At 38.1% G+C, this 21,051-nt stretch overlaps 1 protein-coding gene across 11 annotated transcripts in view; it reads right to left on the bottom strand.

Moving 5' to 3' along the window:
* fryb (furry homolog b (Drosophila)) overlaps positions 1–21,051 on the bottom strand; it is a 64,323-nt gene that overhangs the window by 27,487 nt on the left and 15,785 nt on the right. For 6 of the 11 annotated variants that reach the window (XM_051909424.1, XM_051909426.1, XM_051909427.1 and 3 more), the window contains 24 exons: positions 15,305–15,495; positions 12,963–13,016; positions 11,842–11,981; positions 10,521–10,611; positions 10,103–10,182; positions 9,824–9,904; positions 8,125–8,293; positions 7,696–7,788; positions 7,377–7,475; positions 6,462–6,563; positions 5,212–5,315; positions 4,925–5,033; positions 4,673–4,759; positions 4,251–4,422; positions 4,009–4,141; positions 3,675–3,782; positions 3,337–3,571; positions 3,015–3,200; positions 2,203–2,289; positions 1,735–1,994; positions 1,422–1,611; positions 1,211–1,335; positions 336–393; positions 81–172 (listed from right to left, as the gene is read on the bottom strand). In XM_051909424.1, the coding sequence (XP_051765384.1) occupies positions 81–172; positions 336–393; positions 1,211–1,335; positions 1,422–1,611; positions 1,735–1,994; positions 2,203–2,289; positions 3,015–3,200; positions 3,337–3,571; positions 3,675–3,782; positions 4,009–4,141; positions 4,251–4,422; positions 4,673–4,759; positions 4,925–5,033; positions 5,212–5,315; positions 6,462–6,563; positions 7,377–7,475; positions 7,696–7,788; positions 8,125–8,293; positions 9,824–9,904; positions 10,103–10,182; positions 10,521–10,611; positions 11,842–11,981; positions 12,963–13,016; positions 15,305–15,495 (3,046 nt within the window). Of the gene's footprint in view, positions 1–80; positions 173–335; positions 394–1,210; positions 1,336–1,421; positions 1,612–1,734; positions 1,995–2,202; positions 2,290–3,014; positions 3,201–3,336; positions 3,572–3,674; positions 3,783–4,008; positions 4,142–4,250; positions 4,423–4,672; positions 4,760–4,924; positions 5,034–5,211; positions 5,316–6,461; positions 6,564–7,376; positions 7,476–7,695; positions 7,789–8,124; positions 8,294–9,823; positions 9,905–10,102; positions 10,183–10,520; positions 10,612–11,841; positions 11,982–12,962; positions 13,017–15,304; positions 15,496–16,976; positions 17,259–20,114; positions 20,330–21,051 lie in introns of those variants that run through there. The other 5 variants (XM_051909421.1, XM_051909425.1, XM_051909428.1 and 2 more) reach the window with 3 other exon arrangements.

The following is a 21,051-nucleotide window of genomic DNA, read 5'->3' as shown; positions in this document are numbered from 1 at the left end:
GATCAGTTTAAAAAGTTAAACCCAGGATTTGATTTCATAAGTCCACGAAACCAGTCAGTGGGATCAGTGGACAAGTTCACCTGTCACTGATGACCCCTGAGTCAGCAAGAAGCTCAAAGATACGCAGCAGCTGCAGCCGGAGCAGATCTCTCCGCTCTCTCCGCTTCTTATTCTACAGAAACAGAAATAGAGAAGGACACAGAGAGAGATCTTTTAAATCTAAAAATATAAATACTACTGTGCACAAGCACTGCCAATGCACTATGGACCCAACAGTACACATCATGTTATCTATGGGGTTTCCAAATTCAGCTGCATTTGGACAGAGCTCTCACCTCAGGCCTCCTCTCCAGAGCTTCTTTCATTAGAGGATGGAGTTCTTCCACCAGCTCCCTAATCAAACACACATGTACAGAACAATCATAAGAAACCCACAGAATAAAAGCAACATAAATATTCCTGGAGTAAAAAAGGCTTTATCCTGAAATAAATGTAATAATGTTGCTATGAATTCATATCTGACATAAAATGTCAAAATTAAAATCCATATATCTAGGGGTTAACATTCTAAGTCACATTAAATAACCAGTGTTATTTTAGTATTTTTATATACTATTATAGTATTTTTTTAATGTTTTGAATTAGCTTTTATTTTTATATTTTCAGATTTCATTTTAATTTTAGTAATTTTGTTAGATGCTTTTGTGATTTGTATTAGTTTTTAATTTTAAATCAACTTCAACTTATTTACTTGAGTTTTCAATTTTTTTTAATTATGTTTTTTTTTTAATCTAATATATACATCTTATTTCAGCTTTTTTCCAATTACAGAAAATGATTTTAATAGTTTTAGTTAAAAATAATAGCTTCGGTGAACCACTAGTAGTCTTATATTACCTGTAGATATCTATCCACTTCTAAGTAACGGCACACATCAGAATGGAATGACAGTCATCTCTGCTATTTTGTTTGACACACATTACTTGCTGCTCTTTTCATTCGCTGTTCTCAAACACCTCACATTTTTTACAGCTCCCTCACTGCTTGTGCCAAAACACCACTGTAGCTGCCAGAGTGCTTTGATACATCTGCTGTAAAACTGCCCTGGTTTAGAAAAAACCCATGACTCTGAAAATCAGCTGTTTTTGGAGTAAAATTATGCTAAATAGCTCATTAAGTGAAAAAGAGGCATGTTTATTAAAAACAATACCTGAACACAAGGGAATTTGTTCGCCCAAAGCCGAGGACCAGAGACTCTGTGATCTCTAAACTCTCCGATCTCATGAGGGGAACCAGCTGTTTCAGGAGCCATGCCACTGATGGTGTGCCTATCACCTGATCAGAAACACATACATGTACTCATGACATCACAGTTTTTTAATTTTCCAAATCACCACTTTCCTACTATGGCCATAACATACCTTGTTATCATACGTAACACTGCCATCAGGTGTGGTAGCCATGATCTCAGGTGTGGAGGCTCTCAGGTGACCCGGACTCATGATGCTGGGTTTGGCAACACCGAGGCACAATATCAGGTAATTCCTCCACAGCGTCACATAGCCATCAGCCGGGCCTGGCGTGCTGGTCTTTTTGGCGTAAACGGGACTGCTGCAAATGTGTACCAGATAAAGGGACATTCATGAAAGTCTGTTTTCCCCCCCTGAACAAAATAAAATAAAAACTACTATAAAAGGCAAGTTTTAAGAGTAAAGTCGAGATCGAAAAACTCACTTTGGGTCAACAAGTGGCATAAGCAGCTGTAGGCGTGTAAAGGCATAGGGCCAGGCATAGCTGAGCGCCGTCGAGCAGTGTTTGGGGAGGTGCTCTGGCCTAAGGAAGCTATAGAGGCAGAGCACCCAGGGATCCTTCACCGACTGGGCGAAGATCCACACATGAGAGGGACTCTTTACATCATAGTGGCTGTTAACCAGGCGGGCGTTCCACTCTACCAGCCACTGCAGGTCCACGTGATGACTCATGGGCAGTGTGGCCTTCACAGAATACAGATTTTAATAGCTGAACTTGAGCAACATCCATGAGTGTTATGACTCTAAAGACAGACATTTGGCAACTGAATTCTATAAAAGCCTTGTGGCACAAATCAATTTTATGCAAGTAGAGGTCAATACTGAGAATGACACATAAACATATGGATACACAAACAGAAACACATTCGGCGGTTTAATAGGGAATGCTTACAGAGTCAGAGACAGCCACATGGACGAAACTATCCAGCACGCTGGGGGCCAGTTGGTCCATAACGTCGATCATAGACTTATCATCATCCTGAGAGCAGAATCACATGATAGTTATAAGGCTTGTGTTGAATAATGTTTATGTTACACTAACAGGTCTAGTACTGATTAGTATTGCATTTGATATCCACTGCATGTACATGTATGTTTATGATGAATTCTATGGTCACATGACATCAAATTCAATACAATCAGTCAATAAGCTTTAGTTCCAACCTAATGTTTGGTTATTATCTGTGTTTTAAATTATATCCAAGTATGAAACTAATTTCTCCAAATTAGTTCTCTATCTTTTCTTTTCTTCAATTTTTTTATTGTAATATATTTTTTCAAGTCATTGTACTCTGTTCAATTCTATCCTTTTCTATTCTGTCTCTTTCTATTCTATTTTATTTGTTCTAATTGTTTTTTTTTTAATTCTGTTGTATTATCTATTATATTGTCTTTTTCTATTCTATCTTACTCTTCTCTATTCTCTTTTTTATTATATGCTATCTTTCTCTTTTCTTTTCTATTATGTTGTCTTCCATTCTATCATATTCTATTTCATTATATTCTGTCTTTTTCTATTATATTCTGTCTGTTTCTATTCTAGGTTATCTTTTTCTTTATAATTTTGTCAGATTATATTCTATTATATCCTGTCTTTTTCTATTATATCTTATTTGACTCTACTTTGTTCTACGTAATTCCATTTAGTTTAGTTTAGTTTCTTTTCCTGGCATAATCTGCTATAGTCCCAGCAGCCAGTCTCACCTCGGCTTGTCCGATGGCTGTAAACAGGCAGCGTATCTCTCGGAGGACAGACACAGCCAGTTTGCGAGTGCTGGTCTGGCAGGAGCACAGCAGCAGCAGGGCTAGACCCTCCACAGCGTGCAGCACCGTGGAGTGAGGACTGCGCTCGGGTGGCAGTCTGGAGCTCCCGCTGCTCTGAGATCCCATCTGAGGTCAACAAATATATACACATACACATGATCATGCACACAGTTCCCAAGAGCCATTTACACTGACTAGGTGTATATAGCCAGTAAAGAAAAAAATTTTATGCAAAACATGAAGTAGCACATCATGCTGATACCTCCGCCGAGCGTTTTCCAGGCGCCTGTATCGCCAGCCTCCACTGTGTCAGGAAATGCAGCAGCAGTTTAACGGAAGAGTCCTGCAAGCCCTGCTGCGTGTCCTGCACCTCACGCAGCAGGAAGTTAGTGTACCCGAACAGCACATCCTCTCGCCAATCGGAGAAGTCCAGCAGCAGACTCTGCAGTGAATTCTGGGCAATGAGTCTGAGTTCATCATCCATGTGGACCGTTAGCCTGCAGAACGCAAAAAGAAAAACAATCAATGACAATTACAGCTTCCCTTTTGTTTTTATTGCACAGTGTATTGTTTAGACAAAGGGTACATGGTGAACCTCACCTGGCCAAGAGATCGATGAGCTCAATTTTTGACAGGCCATCTGGCAGGATACGGGGAATGGCCGCAACACACGTCCGGAACAAGTCAATCTTCGGTTTTCTCTCACCCCTGACCCGAGAGAAGGGATGAGTTACGAAAAAATAAACAATGAGAGAGACAGAGAAAAGAGAAACACAAGGAAATAGAAAAAAAGAGAATGTCAAACTGTCTAAACAGGGTGTGTGTTTGCTGAACATGACTCATATGTCGTCTGGCTGTAAGCTTTTCCTTCACCCACTCATGTTGTGCTTGGAGATAAATAATAGTTGGAGACAGGCCAGAAAAAGCTGCTTACGTGATCATGTCTTCGGGTTCCTTGTTGAGCATCTGGGCATTGGTGAGCATCATGCAGCGGCCCACCTCCTTATCCAAGTGCCTCAGGATGTTATCAATGGCTTTCCTGACCTGGGAGTAATACAGTGCCATACCTGCAGGGAACAGCATAAACAACCCAGATTATGAAAAACTGCAAAAAGAACAACACTGACAAATAGAAACACATACAGGCAGGTGTTTGCAATAGCTAATTGCCCTGACCTATAAGTTTTGCTTCCTCCTCAGTTAGAGTTTTGCTGAGGTAGGTTTTTTTCTTCTTCAGTGTGTTCCCAGAAGGCAAAGTAGCCCCTGTGTTTGGCATGGGTGGTTCACCATCTTTCTGCTGCAGGTTATCGGCTATGACGAGGAACGCTCTCAGAGCGATGTTCATTCTCTGGACATACATCAGAAAATAAACAAAATATGTATTTCCTTATCGCAAGATCTAAACTCAAGACAGTCTGTTGGGTTGAATGTGCTTGTATGGGTTTACGTGGCAATACAATTTTTTCAAACACAATTCTATAATTATAATTATTTTTTTTGTTTGTTTTGTTTAGAGCATTTTAGGTAGTATTTATAATGAGCTTTATATAAAATCATTAGAATATATAAGTAAACATGCGGGTGTGTGTGAGCATTACCTCTGGGTTTAAACTGAAAGCTTTGGCTGATTTTCCAACACTCAGCAGATCACATATTATTTCTTTCATAGCAAAATCCAGTCTTTCCTATAGCCAGAAGAGAAACAAACATAGTGTTAAATGATAAAGCTATCATTTCTGTGACAACAGTGTAAAAGTGCAGGACCTGTAAAAAGGCACAAGAAAACATGTGGAATATTTTCTTATATGCGTATTAGATGTCAATAGGTGTATGTGAGAGTAGTGTCAAACCTGGGCAATGAACTGAATTATCTTGACAAAGATATTGAGTGGCATGTCTCTGGGAACAACACTCCGTGAACCCTTAGGGAACAGTGTTGATATGATTGAGGTGAGGCGGCTGGAATGAATAAAATGTCATATTAACGGATGTCAAACATCAGAACCAACAATTATTATTTTCTTATTCCTTATCATTACTGTCAGTGCCATGCATTTGAAATATCCATTATATTTCTTATATTAGAAATATATTTCTTAAATTGTGGTTTGTATGTTTTCATTTTTCAATACGCTACCTTTGTGTTGCAGTGTTGCTTTCACATTTGATTCGGATCATGTAGACCCACAGCAGCCGATAGAGAGATTCAAGTGCCACCCGGGCCATTTTGTGGTCTTTGTTCTGAAAGAAGAACACTTTGTTGTAATTTCCTGTTATGTTCCTGTGATACATCTTATAAATTATGATCACCAAATATGTGCAGTTTTTATACTTCTGTATAATTTCCATTAATTCCACAATTTTCTACCAGTTCCAATAAAACTCTTCCATATTTTTATGGATAAAAATATGTAAACATCTTTAAAACAAGATAAATTTACTTCAGAATATACGAACATGTTAACTAATAATAATTTCAGTAATTGGCATAAATCTAACAAATAAATCTAAGAAATTGTAGTGAGGTTTATGCTGAAAACAAAGAAATTCAATAAATAAGAAAGAAATATATATTTTATAATTAAAATATATTTATATTTATATATTTTATATTTATTTATAATATTATATATATCTTCTTAAAATGATGTTTAGATATTTTTACTGCCAAGACAAACATATTGATTAAGAAAATGATTTTTCTTTCATGTTTGGTGTTTCTTGGCTTTGGTGTTCAATTCCCTTCGACTTTTGACCAAATGTGGGCACTGCAGTAAACAGGATCTTTTTCCTACAGGTCAAAACCTTAATTACATAACAAGTCAGCAGCTCTCAGACTGCAGCAGACCGCTGCAAGTACAATATGACGACTGACTATAGAGATAACAGATAACAGAAATCAGATAAAGCTGAAATCTCCACAGAGTGATCCAGGATCTTATTAAACATCATTGCCAGAGGGTCTCTCGGTCCCGCACATCATGGTTGTCTTTATTATGCACCTCCTTTCTGTTGCCCAGACTAATTTCATTTATTCTTTCTACCTCTCTCACACCCACACACAGGTAAAGAGACTGAAGTGCTGAGCACAAAATGTACAATGAGATGTTACAGCTAATGATAAAGGATTCTCCTGTCCTACCGGCCTCCCCTTCAAGCAAAAAAAACATTCCTGCAATCTGCTGCCCTCCCTCTGCATTTCACACATTTTTAACAACTATTTGCTTGTAACTGCTGCCACTTTAAATATTTGTGGACTTGACTGATGGGCTCCACTGGTTAAAAGAACTTGCAATCACATGATGCTTACACAACCCCCTTGCACAATAAAAACTGCATTCCTTTTTGCATGTGATCATACAAGCTTTGTAGATCTGAAAGACTCACTTTCAGGTTGGACAAGCAGTTGTTGAGGAAGACGTGCCATCTGTTTAGAAAGATTTGCTTCTGGCTCACACACAGAAGACACGTTACCAACGGATACAGAGCCTAAGAAAAAAAAGGAGCAAGTCAATGGTTACATTATATTTGCTTAAAAAGAATTATGTAATTCAATGACTGAACAAAGACAGTGAAACACTCTAGAACAGTAAAATTTTAAAACTTTCTTTCCCCATGACCCAATAAGACATTTTGTGTTTACTCCAGACTCACATGACCATGGTATATGCTACATTTGCAATATATTTGAGTTAATTTCTTTTCTCTTTATGTCCAAAACAATTCCAACACGTACATATTCTTACATAAATCAACATTAGACGGAAACATTAGACGGCTTAAAGGAGTTATGCATTTAATATTTTTTATAGCGTAAAAATAATTGCAGCTACTGTGTTAGTTTGCAGAAACTATGGTTGCATTAAAAATGTTGCTAAGGAAATGCCTGAGCATTTGCTCTTAGTAATTTCATTTAATCTAACTTATTAAAAAATTGCACATTATATAGGTATTTTGGGGTTGGGACCCAAACCCTAAGAAGCACTGCTCTCAAAAATATTTTAGAAAGCACTTTCCTGTCACAATAATTTTGCACTCGAGTTGTTATCTTTCGGCTGGATTGTAAAATATTTATATGGCAAACAAATCAACTGAAATTTTTAACAAGGGCGTCAAAATGCACAACTCACACACGGCTATTGTGTGCCACTGGTTGGTAATGTGTAAAATCAAAAGCTGTTATGTTAAGTCGTGAAAAATATTTAGAGATGGGGTATTTGAAACATGTCAGTTATGAGCCAGTTACTGTAGATGCATCTCCCTCTACTGCTCTCAAGCATGAAAAATGAGAGCAAGACTTGCCAGAGAGTGTTTCTTCCTGGATGACAGGTCTAAAGTTGTGTCGTAGAGGGTTTCCACAAAATTCCTCAAACAAGGCACGTTCACCTCATTCTTCACCGTCTGAAGAGAAACATCACATCAAGAGTGAATTACAGTTTGGACAGGAAACACATTATTACGTTATTTAAATGTATATTTGGCAAACCTTTCTTACTCAAACAAATTACAATTTAGTGAATGAATAAAAATAAACATTTAAATGTTTAAAATATTTAAATATTCAAATATTTAGGTTGGCAGTCTTCACTGCACCATATCTATCTCAGACGGCTGTACTTACTGCGGCTACAGGGACGAGAATCTCCACAAAGAGTCCAGCCAGAGAATGTTTAATGTCCTTATCTTTCACCTCCAAGAAATACTGAGCACACTCCTATAAAAATATAACAGTATAAGTATTTTTAAATACTAAGAGATTTTTGGTAGCACTTTATTTTACAGTCCTGTTTCACATGTACATAATATGTACTTGTATTGTAGTAATTACAATAACTGAGTAATAACTAGGTACTAGTCCTGAACCTACTCCTAAACCTAATTTTAACCCGTGTAGTTCCCTTATATTATTCAGTACTTTCTTGGCAAGTACACTGCAAGTACACTGAAAGTGCATGTACTGTAAAATAAAGTGCAATTGATTTTTTTTAATAATTATGTACATTGTTTGTCAAATGAAGTAGAACATTTGAGTAATTGTTGCACTGTATACCTGCATAAACTGGAAAGACGCTTCGAAATCTTCCACTGGGTACATCTTAATGCGGAAGAACTTGACCCCCATAATGAGGCTGATAGTACTTTTGACCACATATGGGCTCTGCTCTTTCTGCCTGAGCTCCTTCAACTCTGAGATAAACTTCTTCCTCACTGCAGGAAACCTGAGAAGATTGGGAGAGAGGGATTAATTTTTATTAAAATAATAATAATAATAATAAAAATTATTTTAAAAAGATATCGCAATACAGCACAGTTTTGGTTTGAATCCCATCATTTTGCACTGGCTTATGAGATTTAACTGTAAGCTTGTGCTTGTTTATCTATATTTGCATAATATATCTTATAATAAATAAATTGGTTACAATGTTCCTCATTTGTAGGTCATACTGGATATAATGATCTCCTAAACGAATAAATGTAAATGTATGCTGAAGCTGAAAGATGGTATACAAAAATGTGTCCTGTCTGAAAGCATCCCACGTATTCTTTGGACAGATTTTCTTTGCACAAAAACTCAATTTACAATTCACTCAACTAAAAAAACAAAAAACAAACAACCACTTGTCTATTTAATGCTTTACCTGTCTGTCTTTGAATTATCCTCATTTGAGGGCATTTCTCCGGATGCATGATATATGTGACCAATTGCAATTAATTCAATCAGAATATCATTAAATTCATTCAATTAAATAACGATGGGCAGCCCAAGTTTAAATCCAGTTCACCAAAGTCAGCAGATTCCAGGACTTGGATGTTTCTTGTACACATGTGTTTTAGGGAGTGTTTGTGTGTTTGTGAGTTCGCTCTGACAGAGAAAGAGATCTTCAGCCCTATATTTAGAAAGGCATCTGGAGGGGGAATAGGAAGGCATCTCTCTCGGTGTCTCTAATGTTTGTTTTAGGTGAGCTACAAACTAACTGGCTACTTTCACACTCAGAGAAATAAAGAATCCTTATGTACACTATTTGCATTGTACACGCTGTTTGGCAGAATTATGCTATTTTTCTTGTACTGTACTGGGGTGATGAAACACGGTCTGTGTTTCATCACCCCAGTACAGTACAAGAAAAATAGCATAATTCTGCCAAACAGCGTGTACAATGCAAATAGTGTACATGTATGTCTAGCATTTCATTTGACTTTAACAGACAAATGTAGAAACCAGAATTTCAAGACTTCCTTATTATACGTACAGCCACAAATACATTTTTCACACTATTAAATATGGAAAGAGGCCATTACTGTCAGGACTAGAGCTCTCATACTGATAGGGAGAAACTCCATCTTTGTGTGACACTGATAGAGCTCCCTGTGAACATGACGAGACGTCTCGTCTATCAGCGTAATGGCTTCCCATTAGTGCTTCATCTAACACTAGACACTCTGTCACAGGAAGAAGAATGCAGCCATCATTTTGAGCTCGAAACCAGGTCGCTGGCTTCAACAGGAATCATGGAGCCATCCATTTAGAGTTTAAGTGAGGTGGGAATTTTATTGCAAATGTAAGTGGTTTTGCTTCAGGATCCAGATTTTACATTGGACTTCAAAGTGGTGACCCAACACATTACCAAACAAAAATATACTTAATATCAGATGGTTTCACTGGTCCAAAATCCCACTCCACATATACAGTATAAATATGAACCATTAAATAAGTTCTTATTGGCTGTTTTTGCTGCTTCATAATTTACCTGGACTGGGCCACGACACCGACAACCTCTGCATACAGATCAGCCACTATGTGCATGTTGGTCGTGTTGGGCCCAAGGTACCTGCAGGACAGAAAAATATCATAATTCTTCCTGTCCTTTGGTAGAATCCAATCACATTTACATTTACAGTGAGTACACATGATTTAGTGAAAATCACAATGGTGTAAGATGCTATTTAGGCTGATTTACTAATGCAAACACATGCAGGAAAATAATGGCTTATGGTGGATGGAGGAAATAATTTAAATGGATCATTACCCCTCTTTGTACTTGAAATGTTTGAATGCCAGGTTAATGACTTCCTGAATGAGGCCATCCAGAAGAGGATGGAGAGGGATCTACAAACAGAAAAGAGACTGGATAAGTAAGAGGAATAAACACTGTATAACATAAATTAAATAATAGAATAAAATAAAATAAAAATGATTTATCTATTAGTTTTATTTAAAATAAGTAAAATTAAATACAAACATTTAAAGGATTAAAACAAAATTTAAATGAAATAATATTTAATTACAAAGCAAAGTATTAATTATAAATATAAACGGTCAAATGGTTAAATTATGACAATACAAATTCCAACCTGCCCTGAAAAAAAAAAATTATTAATATAAATATTTATTGAAATTTATTTCAGTGCAGGTTGCCAGTTTACTGGTCATTCAATCAAACCTACCTGTTTTAAAACCTCAATAAGCACAAGTGAGAACATGAAATCTATTGCCAAGTCCCTCCTTTCCATCAGATAATCTTTTTGCTGTTCATCACTGAAAGAGAGACGGAATGAGAAGAAATTGAGTAAATTGCATTTTGATTAACAATCACTGCTTGCTTAAGTCAATAATATAAGCATGCTTCTGAGTTCTGTGCAATGAGAGCTTCTGAAATCCTCTATGGTCTGTTTTTGATTCTGAAGCACTGATTTATTCAAACCTAACTGCCAATAGCCTTATTTGATTACGTTCCATGGACATGAGATCCCATATCCCTGCTGAGGAATTTCTGCCTTGCCTTTACCACTAATTTGTGGCAAAGAATTTAAGCAAAGAAAATGGGACTCATTTCTAAAATACACTGATATTACAACACTATTATAAAAGTAGGCTTGCATAAAACGCACGAAAATCCAGCAGACAATGCTAATCTTGTTAGCGCAACTATTCAAAAACAGCCGATCATCACAGCCCTTTAGCTATTACTGAGCTGCTGCACAGTGCACTGCAGTAGAGATAGTATTTCATCAGATGAAGGCAAGGCTTCCTGATGACAGCCATCAATTACAAGCTCCCTTCCACACTAGATCACACATGCATAAACACACAAATATACACTTGCACAGAACACCATAAACACGGTTATGCAACAGACATTAAATCAGATTATATTGGCACAGACCTGTGGAAATGAGACGAGCAAATACTTGACCTTCTGTGCTCTAGGTTTATCTAAAGTTTGCGCTACAGACAAGGTAGAAACTGACTACACTTTTCGCCATACCTACCAATGGCAATTAAGTAGGGATGCACCCAAAAAAGAAAATTCTGGGCCGAAACCGAAAATTCAGAATGCACCTGACCGTTGTACAAACATTTAAATTGCACATAGTTTTTATATAAACTTTTTAATAATAAAATTGTTTCTATTCCAGTTTGTTGGTGAAATATAAACATTTAGACGACAATAAACTGTAATAACTTGTTTTCATGACAGATTTATTAAAACATACATTAAATAATGAAGACATCACTAACAGATTAAGTAAAAATATAAGGAATATGTAAAACAGTGAACACAGTCAAAACGTGCCATTGGAGAAGCGCTAATTAAACGTTTGTTTCAGTCACTGATTTTGGCCCTCCAAAGTTACCAATACACTATATGCGAGTCTTATTTTGTCTGAGGAGAGTTCACACACTCCTAATGGCATTCCACTTAATATTTTCTAGTTTAAAAATTGTTTAGAAATGTAACTTTAAATGTGGGCAAAGGGAACTCACTTTTTGGACTTTGTGTTTGCACGTGGCCGGTACTCATGGGACTCATCTTCCAAACCGTTCTGTCTCTTATACCAGTCAAACAGTGTCCGCAGGATGGAGGGAAGACAATACTCAGCCAGAGAGCTCATAGTGCTGATCAGCTGTGGAGAAAAAAAAGGAAGTGACTTCAGAAAATTGTTCTGTTTTGTCACAGCACTAACTGATTTAACTGAGGCTACACGTGGAATGGAATATTAGCGTGCTGTGTACTGAACAGTTTAAACTGTACACCACCTATTTTATAAAAATAGCATGTGAAACAGTATGCAGTTTCCATCAATTATCAACAGGAGTAATTTATGCAGGCAGAAAATTTGCATGCTGTGCATATTGCTTAATTAAAAAAAAGAAAGTGGGTAGTATGGTGTGCTGAACATAGCCTGAATGTGTCATATGAAAGAACCACAATGTACTGCAGGATGCACGTAATTATGCAATAACATGGTCCATTAATGAAACAATTATGACATGGTCCCAAAACATGCCTGTTCTTCTCCTACATACTATGTAGTATGTAATTTTTCTTTACAAAAAGTGTACATTCTTTTAGGGCATACATAGTATAAGTAGGTAAACTGAATGAAATGTTACTATGGGTGGAATTTGGGTAATCAGAAAACAGCCAGAATTAAGATCCAGGGAGCTGATGTGGTCATACAGGCTGGGCTAAACCAAATAGAGGAAAGGAGGGGTGTCTGGGCAGAGCTGGCCTGGTATTCCCCCCAACTACTGTGAGACTCTCAAGAACACACACACATTCAGGCTGCTTAAGAATTCAATACAGAAGGGTAAAGTCAGGACAGCACAGCACCAGCTACAGGAATGCTATTCTTAGAGTCTGACTGATGATGACTAAAAATTAGTCTACCAATACAGAAGGACAGGAAAAGTTGGATAGTACGGGAGCAGATCATTCATTCTTTTTCAACATTACTTTATCATTTCTGCGGCTATCAACTGATTGTGGAAATTAAAAACAAAACCATGTATCAAAGCCATAATTGTTTCACTGTCAGCATGTATGAGGTAGGATAAAAGTCTTAAATGTCAGGAAGGATGTGGAAAATGTCATTTAATCTCACCTGATCAAATTGCGGGTCTTCTCCTCTTTGTAGAGATTTGGTGAGAGGCTTTTCCTGCAAAACATCAAAAAGAACTTAAGAGGCATAGGATCATTGGCTGCAGATTCCCAGCTGGAAAACAATCTTTCTTTTGTAATGCATGAACTTGGAAAGTCCAGATAAAACATATAACCAAGGCCTAGGGGTGGATTATATGACCAAAATCTTATATCATGATATGAGTAATTTTATTTCACGGTAACGATATATATCATGATATGGTTATTTTTGCTTTAAATATGGTTTTTATGATATCAAAATTTTTGATACTATTGAAATTCCATAATTCTTGTCACCAATTTCAATAGCACAAAAAATAACTAATACTAGCCTAAGTAAAAAAAAAACTTGCAAGCTTACAGAAGACAAGTAAACAGTCAGTGATAAAATAAGAACAAAGAAACTAATTACAAGCAATTGGACAACAAACTACAATAGAACAAAGACATAAATTAAATAGACCTACCCAAAAATCTTCAAGCACTATAAATACTACATAAATTCTATAAAGTAATCAAATGTATAAAAAACACTGCATAGTCTTCAATGTGTTACAAAAAGTTACAAAAGTGATTCTGTCAAAAGCAGTGAGAGATTTTCTCTTTTTTGTTGTTTGTTTAACTTGATTAATGCCATCACTTTAAGATCGAATGCACGGATCCAATGCTTTTTCTCTCTCAACTGTTTACATTCACTTAAGACATAAATGACTGTGTTTATGAGGATACTTGCAAAGACGGGTATTTTAACACGCAAGTATGTGTATTTAATCGTTCAAGCCCAATTACACAGCAAAAACTCAGTTCCGTTTCAGTTTTTGAGCAGCAGCTTTATGTGTGCGCGTCTCTCAGACAGCTCTCAGAAACAGTCTCTCAGCACGTGCATATAGCCATATTTATATTTCACAGCTTATTGCACTTCAACGATTTAAAATCACTTGTTTTCAAACCACAATGCTTAAAAAACATGTAAACAATAAGCTTTCGTAACCATGCAGCACAGCAACGCCACGTGAGCGTAACTGCTATACCTGCTGACATGGTAAATATTTTGGCTAATTTTGATCAGGCGTTCAGCAGCCAATAAAAATGTAGTACTTTCAGCTTTGTTGAACACATTATAAAAATTTTTGCGTTAAAATCAGTGTAGGAAATACAAAAAAGCTTGTCTTGCTGTGAGCATTATCAGTGGCTTCAACAATCATTGAAGACTCTGATGCTAAAAAAAACTGTAATCCTCTGAAATTGATTCATTTGAATTAAACAGGACTAAACCTAATCTGAAGATGTCAAAGCTTTAATGTGGATAGAGAACAGGCGTGGGAAAGTGGGCCAAAGAGCCAAGAGAACAACTTAACTGGGGCTGGGTCTGGAGGTCAAATCAAGTGATTAACCTTATAACACGCAGACACACTCGTGGACACACACTCACACGCTTTCAGACTGACGAGGATAGACAGGGTCAGATGAAAGGGCAAAGAAGAGCAGGGATTCTACAAACAGGTTGATGTCTAGGTCATGGCTTGTGTTCTGCTTCTAAAGTTACTGATTTCTAGCATAATTGAAATTTGTGTTTTCTAGATGTTAATCGGATGCAAAGTTACTGTTGTGAACAATAAATTGAGAACTGTACATTGCTGGAAGTTGACTGGAAAATGCACTTTCTGATAAAACTCAGCATCTTAACCGCGATGACAAACTCATGAATATGGAATTAATTCACTTAATGCACACACTGTTTGGCATGGTATGCATTCAGAGATGGGTGTGCTGAGAGCTTTGACTGCTTTTCACACAGAGTAGACGAACCCCATTCCTGTCCACTTAAATCCACACTCCAGCATAATGGAATTACAATGATACAGAGAGACCAGGCAACCTGAGCCACTGCAGCAAAAACAGACACAGTATCTTACGGCTATTAGTGCAGTTTGAAGATATATTGTGAAGTATTAACGTTTGATTCCTGCCAGCTAAAGCAATTACAAATAAAACCCACAGCAGAGTCATTAATAACTTGTGTGCCAGGGCTGTTAGATATCTCTCCTGCTCTGTCTAACTGATTTAGACAGCATACTGTACACTTCCTGTTTTTCCAGACTACTCAACATACCAGAGAATCAGCAAAAAACAAGGCGTAAAAAACCCCAAACCCAACTGTGACTTGTGGCAACTGCTTTTAATATGGGCTGGATGTTATTTACTTGCATTTGAGGTCTTGTGCTTTAGATGATCTGCATGTCATCATAAACTTTGTCTTGTTTGAAAAATGTCTGACAAATATTAAAAAAATAGGTCTCTTACCAGTGGTTCTGCCATGATGATGCGTATTTTGCGTTCAGACAGGGTGGTGAAGTTGGCGAACAGACTTTTGAGGACATACTCGCCCGGTTTGCTCTCGGGGTCCACGGTGACCGGCATGGTGGCAACAGGACCTTTCCTCTCACCCGGAGCGCTGCTCACTTGGGGGAGGGGGCGCTTTCCTACGGGGGATGCTGGGAAAGCACAAAAAATACAAGATTAGTTTATCTTATTAGTAGCTCAATTGTTGTGCTAATCATTCTATGTATGACTTGATGGGCTGTGCACAAGTTCTGACATGTGTAATACTCGTGACCTGAGTTTGAATCCAGCTTGAGTCATTTTCTAATCCCACACAGAGGCAAAAATGTCTGACCAATCAAATGCTTTGAGATGGAATGATTTCGTCAGATTAGCACATTTAAAAACGTGACAAAAAATTGAAAGTGGTGCTGTCAATGTTAGGGTCTGAGTCTATGCCTTGAGAGCACCATCTCACAGTCGGCCAGGGCTAGAGCAGCTGGTGTTTTCATTTTTGGCAAGACCATGTCATCGCTCCCAAAAGAGGGAGGAGGTCAGCTGGCTGGCCGGGGCCGGGGGAGCCCACGTCATGTGGCTGCAGGGGCTTCTAGCATGTGCTCCTCTTAGAATAGACCCCTGCAACCTCACAAGTCACAAAACGAATGGAAAAATGTAATCTTCCCAACAGCAATATGAGCAGTTTAAAGAGACGTGCAGTCACTTAAAGCGAGGCAATTACCTTAAAATGATGATTGCCTAAGCAGTTTTATCAACAGTTAGAGATTAAGGCTGTTAAAAGACTGTTAAAGGGCTCTCTCATGAACACGCTTTTGCTCATTTAAAACTAAAGCAATCCATGTCAAAACACTGATGCACTGCTGCTGCAATAACAACAAACAAGCAGCATCAAAGTAGAGACACAATCCAAATAACACTTTTTTAATCTTAAATGTCATCTAGATTTTTCAGTTTTTGAAGAGTAAGTGAATGACGTACATGCAAAACTTGTTGCACAACAACACAACACAATATTACAGTGTTGTAAATGTTTGCTACTGCATGTGGTTGTGGTCTCTATGATATGCTAATGTTTAGATATAGTATAGAAAATGCTTCTGTATGTCAGGCTGATGTTTTGCAAACTAAATTTCCTCTCACAGACCTCAGTACCTGAATAGTTTAAACTTCACACCATGTTAATGGGAGTTCATGACCTGACACCAGGGTTTCACTGCTCAGGTCAACGAGAGAACATTGGAATGAGTTACTTCAGTGTGCTAAATGACATGAGATACAAACTATCTATTTAGCGACTGCTGAATCATCAAACAATACTAAATTGCAAATTTATTCAGGTTCAATTTAAAATTGCTACATATTGTTGACTTGACAGTCATCTGCAGATAACATTAACGTCAACGTTATTTATGGGCAAACAGCGGACATCAGTTGACACCTCCGAAGTTGCTGTCGAGCCTGAGCAGTTCAAACTGAAGGAGGGAAGCTGCTGAAAAGGAATTGTGAAATATTTTGTTCACTTCTTGAGCCTTGAACACACTACCAGGAATCCCCAGAATGCAACCTCCTTACAGCAAGCGTAAAGAACAAGAACAACACCCACACACCCGCAGACCTTTCACTCAGTGGCACCTACCAAGGCCCTTGATGAAGCTGATGACGCTGGCCCGACTCCACCGCACGGGAGAAAGCTCCATGGTGCGGCCACGTCAGTTCCAGTAATCCGACACAAAACTAGACCTTTACCACCACCAGAGCTCCATACTTCCCATCTGTCTTCCCGTCCTGTCTTTGTGGACCTGCACCATGCTGGGCAGCCCTATCAAACAGCCATGAACTTGGGATAGCTGGGCTTTGCTCTTGGAGTTATGGGAGTTGGAAAACGCAAGTTCAAGGAACACACCCTTCCTGTGTCTAGCTCCTCATAGACTTTTGACAGAAGCAAGCCCTAACTGAGGAGAAGGTCAAGCTGGAATTCTAGCAAAGCCAAGAGAGAGAGTATGAGAGAGAGAAATAGAGAGAGGGTAGGAGGGACTATTTGGTGCTATATTTAACCTCAGCACTGACACACACTATTCTAACATATTCATTCCTTTTTACTGTGAGCACACATGAACTATTATGATTCAAAACATGCATACATTTAAGATTTAAAAATTATAAAAAGCATTACATTCTAAAGAGCATTAGAATGCCCTCTATGATGTCATAATGGTGCTCTGATGGCATCATAATACCCATTATGACATCATAATGCCATTAATGATGTCATCACTGGATTTCACTGAAATTTATTGTGATACATTGCAGTGAAATCCAATCATGATATCCAATCATGATTTCCAGTAAAATCCAGTGATGCCATCCTAATGCTATTTATGAAATCGCTGGATTTCACTGGAATGCAGCAAATGTCATCATAATGCAATTATGACATCATCACTTGATTTCACTGGAAGCACTGTGACACCACTGGATTTCACTGCAATGTGTCACAGCGAATTATGACGTCATAATTGCATTGTGATGTCATTCACTGCATTACAGTACAATCCAGTAATGATGTCATAAATTGCATTATGATGGCATCACTGGAATTTACTGCATTATGATGCCATCACTGCATTCCGTGAAATCTAGTGGTTATGTCATAAATTGCATTATAATATTGTTTACTGGATTTGTCTGCATTATGATGGCATTCACTGCATTCCAGTAAAATTCAGTGAAATCCAGTGATGATGCTACAATGGGCATTATGATAACACAACTTCCAGTGAAAACATCATAATGTCTATGATAACAGCATCGCTGGGTGGATATTATGACATCTCAAATGCACAACAAGCTGCACAAAAAACATGCAGTGGAACCAGCTTCATTTGAGTCACAAAGAATGACTTATGAACTGTGGAAAAAGCATTATAAAAATTTTTTATGATTTTTTTTTTTTTTCAAATGAGGACATTCCCAGATGTCATCAAAGGGGGCCAAATTTAGCTAAGGAAACACAGTTGTCCCTAAACTACAGCAAAGTATATATTATACACATAATAATTGTGAATCAGTGCAAGGCAAGCCCAGACACACCATCTTCTTTATAATGACTACCATACGGTCCGAACAATTGCTCGGAAATACAGTATGATGCATTAATCGCACTTACTCTTGATAATGTACATTTTTAAGTGTGCATTAAAAGGAAGCAGCACTTTATTTATCAATATAATCATAAAGACTCACTCTCTCCATTCATTTTTTCTTTATCTAGCCTTGATTATTTGCTGCTCCATCTCATCTCAATCATCAGTTTGTACACAAGCTAATTCACAGCAGGTTGACCTTATATAAATAAGGACTGATCTGACAGAAAAGACAGGGCATCTGGAAAGCGTAACAAGTGATAGGGAATGAAAGTGATGGTTTAAGGAGAAAGAGGGCATGCAGAAAAAGAGATCAGGGAAAGAGATTTGAGTGGATTTGCTTGAGTGAGTTAGCAGACTGTTATCAGGCCACCTGTTCTACTTCACAGGGATTGAGCAGCATGTCTAAAACACATGGGAACAAATTAACAGCCACTGTACAGCAACACAGTTCCTTTGTACAAGAAAAATGCATCTTTATCACCTTTAGCTGATAGTTCTACCACTGCTGACGATGCAAGTTAGAGATCCCTCAAACACACACAAACACACTCACAGCACAGAACAGTGTGTATTTGAAGGTGTAATTTGTGAGGTTAAGACCTGGCTTACACAGTTTAAACTTTCAATTCAATTCACATTTATTTGTATAGCGCTTTCCACAATACATATCGTTTCTTAATAATCTAACATTTCCCACCCCAATGACATGAATCATTTCGCACCAGACTTCAAAATAATCCTTGCATTATCACACAGTGCCTTCGATGTCAAATTCTATTCACTTCCTGATTTGATTTGACATTCAAATTGAAATATCTGTCCTATTTTGTTAATGTTTAATAATCAATGAATCAAATAAACAGATTAATCAATGATCAAAATAGTTGTTAAATAAAGCAGTAGATCCATTTACTCTAAACTACTAACTAGTATATGAAATTATTCGGGTACATTGCGTTCTCCTTTTCTTGCCCATATACAGTACAACAACAACACTTATACAAATCACATCCCATATTCCACTCAGCCCTTGTATAAGATGAGTGATCTGATGCTGTCTTACATCATCAGAGATATATGATTTCACTGTCACCATCATCATCTTTATGTACATCATTCGAGACAGAGAATAACCTTGACATTGTGCACACTCACACACAGTGATGTTTGCACACTGAGAGGCACTGACATGCTCAAGCACTGCACGTGATGAAAAACAACAGCACAAATCCTCCTGATCACGTCACGAGCCCCTTTGGTCTGCAGTCATTACATAACGCAACCTCTCCAGCCAAACACTAATGAACCGGACACACGCACATATATTTAACATCATCAAGTAACATCCTCTACATGCGTATATATTGGATAACTAAAGTCATTAATCTTCATGTAAACATCCCAGAGAGAACTGAACAATTTAAGTCTCCTGATAAAGTTGATATGAAATGGATGGGGTTTAGATTTCATCACTAGCACACTAAGGCATATAAAACTTGAGGAAAAGAATCAAAAAGGTCTTCAGCAGAACATAAACAACTGTGTCCTACAGAAGGGTCAACACACAAATGCAGCTGCATCTCACATGGATGCAGGACATTGCGTGTGTGTGCTGAGTTTGTACTCACTGCTGCCCCAGGATTTCAGCAAAGACTTGATGCTGATCTCAAAAAAGCCTGAGTCCTGCTGGCTGGCCATAGCTGGGTAGCAGGTCTCGGTCGCCGTAGCGACACGGAGATGAGAGTCCAGGCAGAGAGATGAAGAGAGAGAGAGAGAAAGGCCGCTTTACAGCGCCATACGCTGCAGCACTGCCTTTCCCTACGTGTCCTGTGTCAGCTCTGAGCACCAACTGTTCTCTCTCCTCTACATCTCTTTCCTGCCCCCTCCCTCCCTTAAACTCTCTCATCAGCCGCTCTCTCTCTCGCTCGCTCTGCATTAAGAGGATTGGCTCCCAGAGAGAGAATGAAAGAGAGAGTGCTGCTGTTTGTGTTGTCCAGCCTCCCTTAAAGGACATTAAGAAAAGAGGAGGGGTGAGGGGTTTGTTTGTTTGTTTACCGCAGTATTCCCTGAGCAGATCGGTACGACCGTACCTAAGTGTTCTTGTTTGCCATCCTGACAATTTGCTAAAATGTAAATTTGTTCTCTGTAGGATGACACTGCAGAGATTGCAAGTTGATTCGCTGATGCTTTTCATTCTGCCATAAAAACAACACACATTTGCTGATGCTCCATATCTATTATATATAGTATTTTAAAGGCACAATATGTAATTTTTGGCGCTAAAGGTCACAAAGGCGCCTTTTAGCTTTATGGCGCCTTGATTTCGCCGAATCATGGGAGATTTTGTCTTCACGTCTACAGTGGAAAAGAATCTGACAGGACTTGGGGAGAAATCATATTCATGGATAAGCTAATGTATTAAAGATTTATTAACATTACTGTAGTATAAAGCAGGCTGTGGCTGAACAAGGCCGCTGGAGCGATTGCTAATGAGAGACGAGTGCGTCCCACAGCACGAGAGCAGTGGAGCTTTTATTATGCCTCAGACGAGCGCTTCCGCTTCTT

The sequence above is a fragment of the Ctenopharyngodon idella genome, chromosome 10, assembly GCF_019924925.1.
Source record: "Ctenopharyngodon idella isolate HZGC_01 chromosome 10, HZGC01, whole genome shotgun sequence".
Lineage (NCBI taxonomy): Eukaryota > Metazoa > Chordata > Actinopteri > Cypriniformes > Xenocyprididae > Ctenopharyngodon > Ctenopharyngodon idella.
The sequence above is the reverse complement of the archived record's forward strand: the minus strand, read 5'-3'. Positions and strand labels throughout refer to the sequence as shown.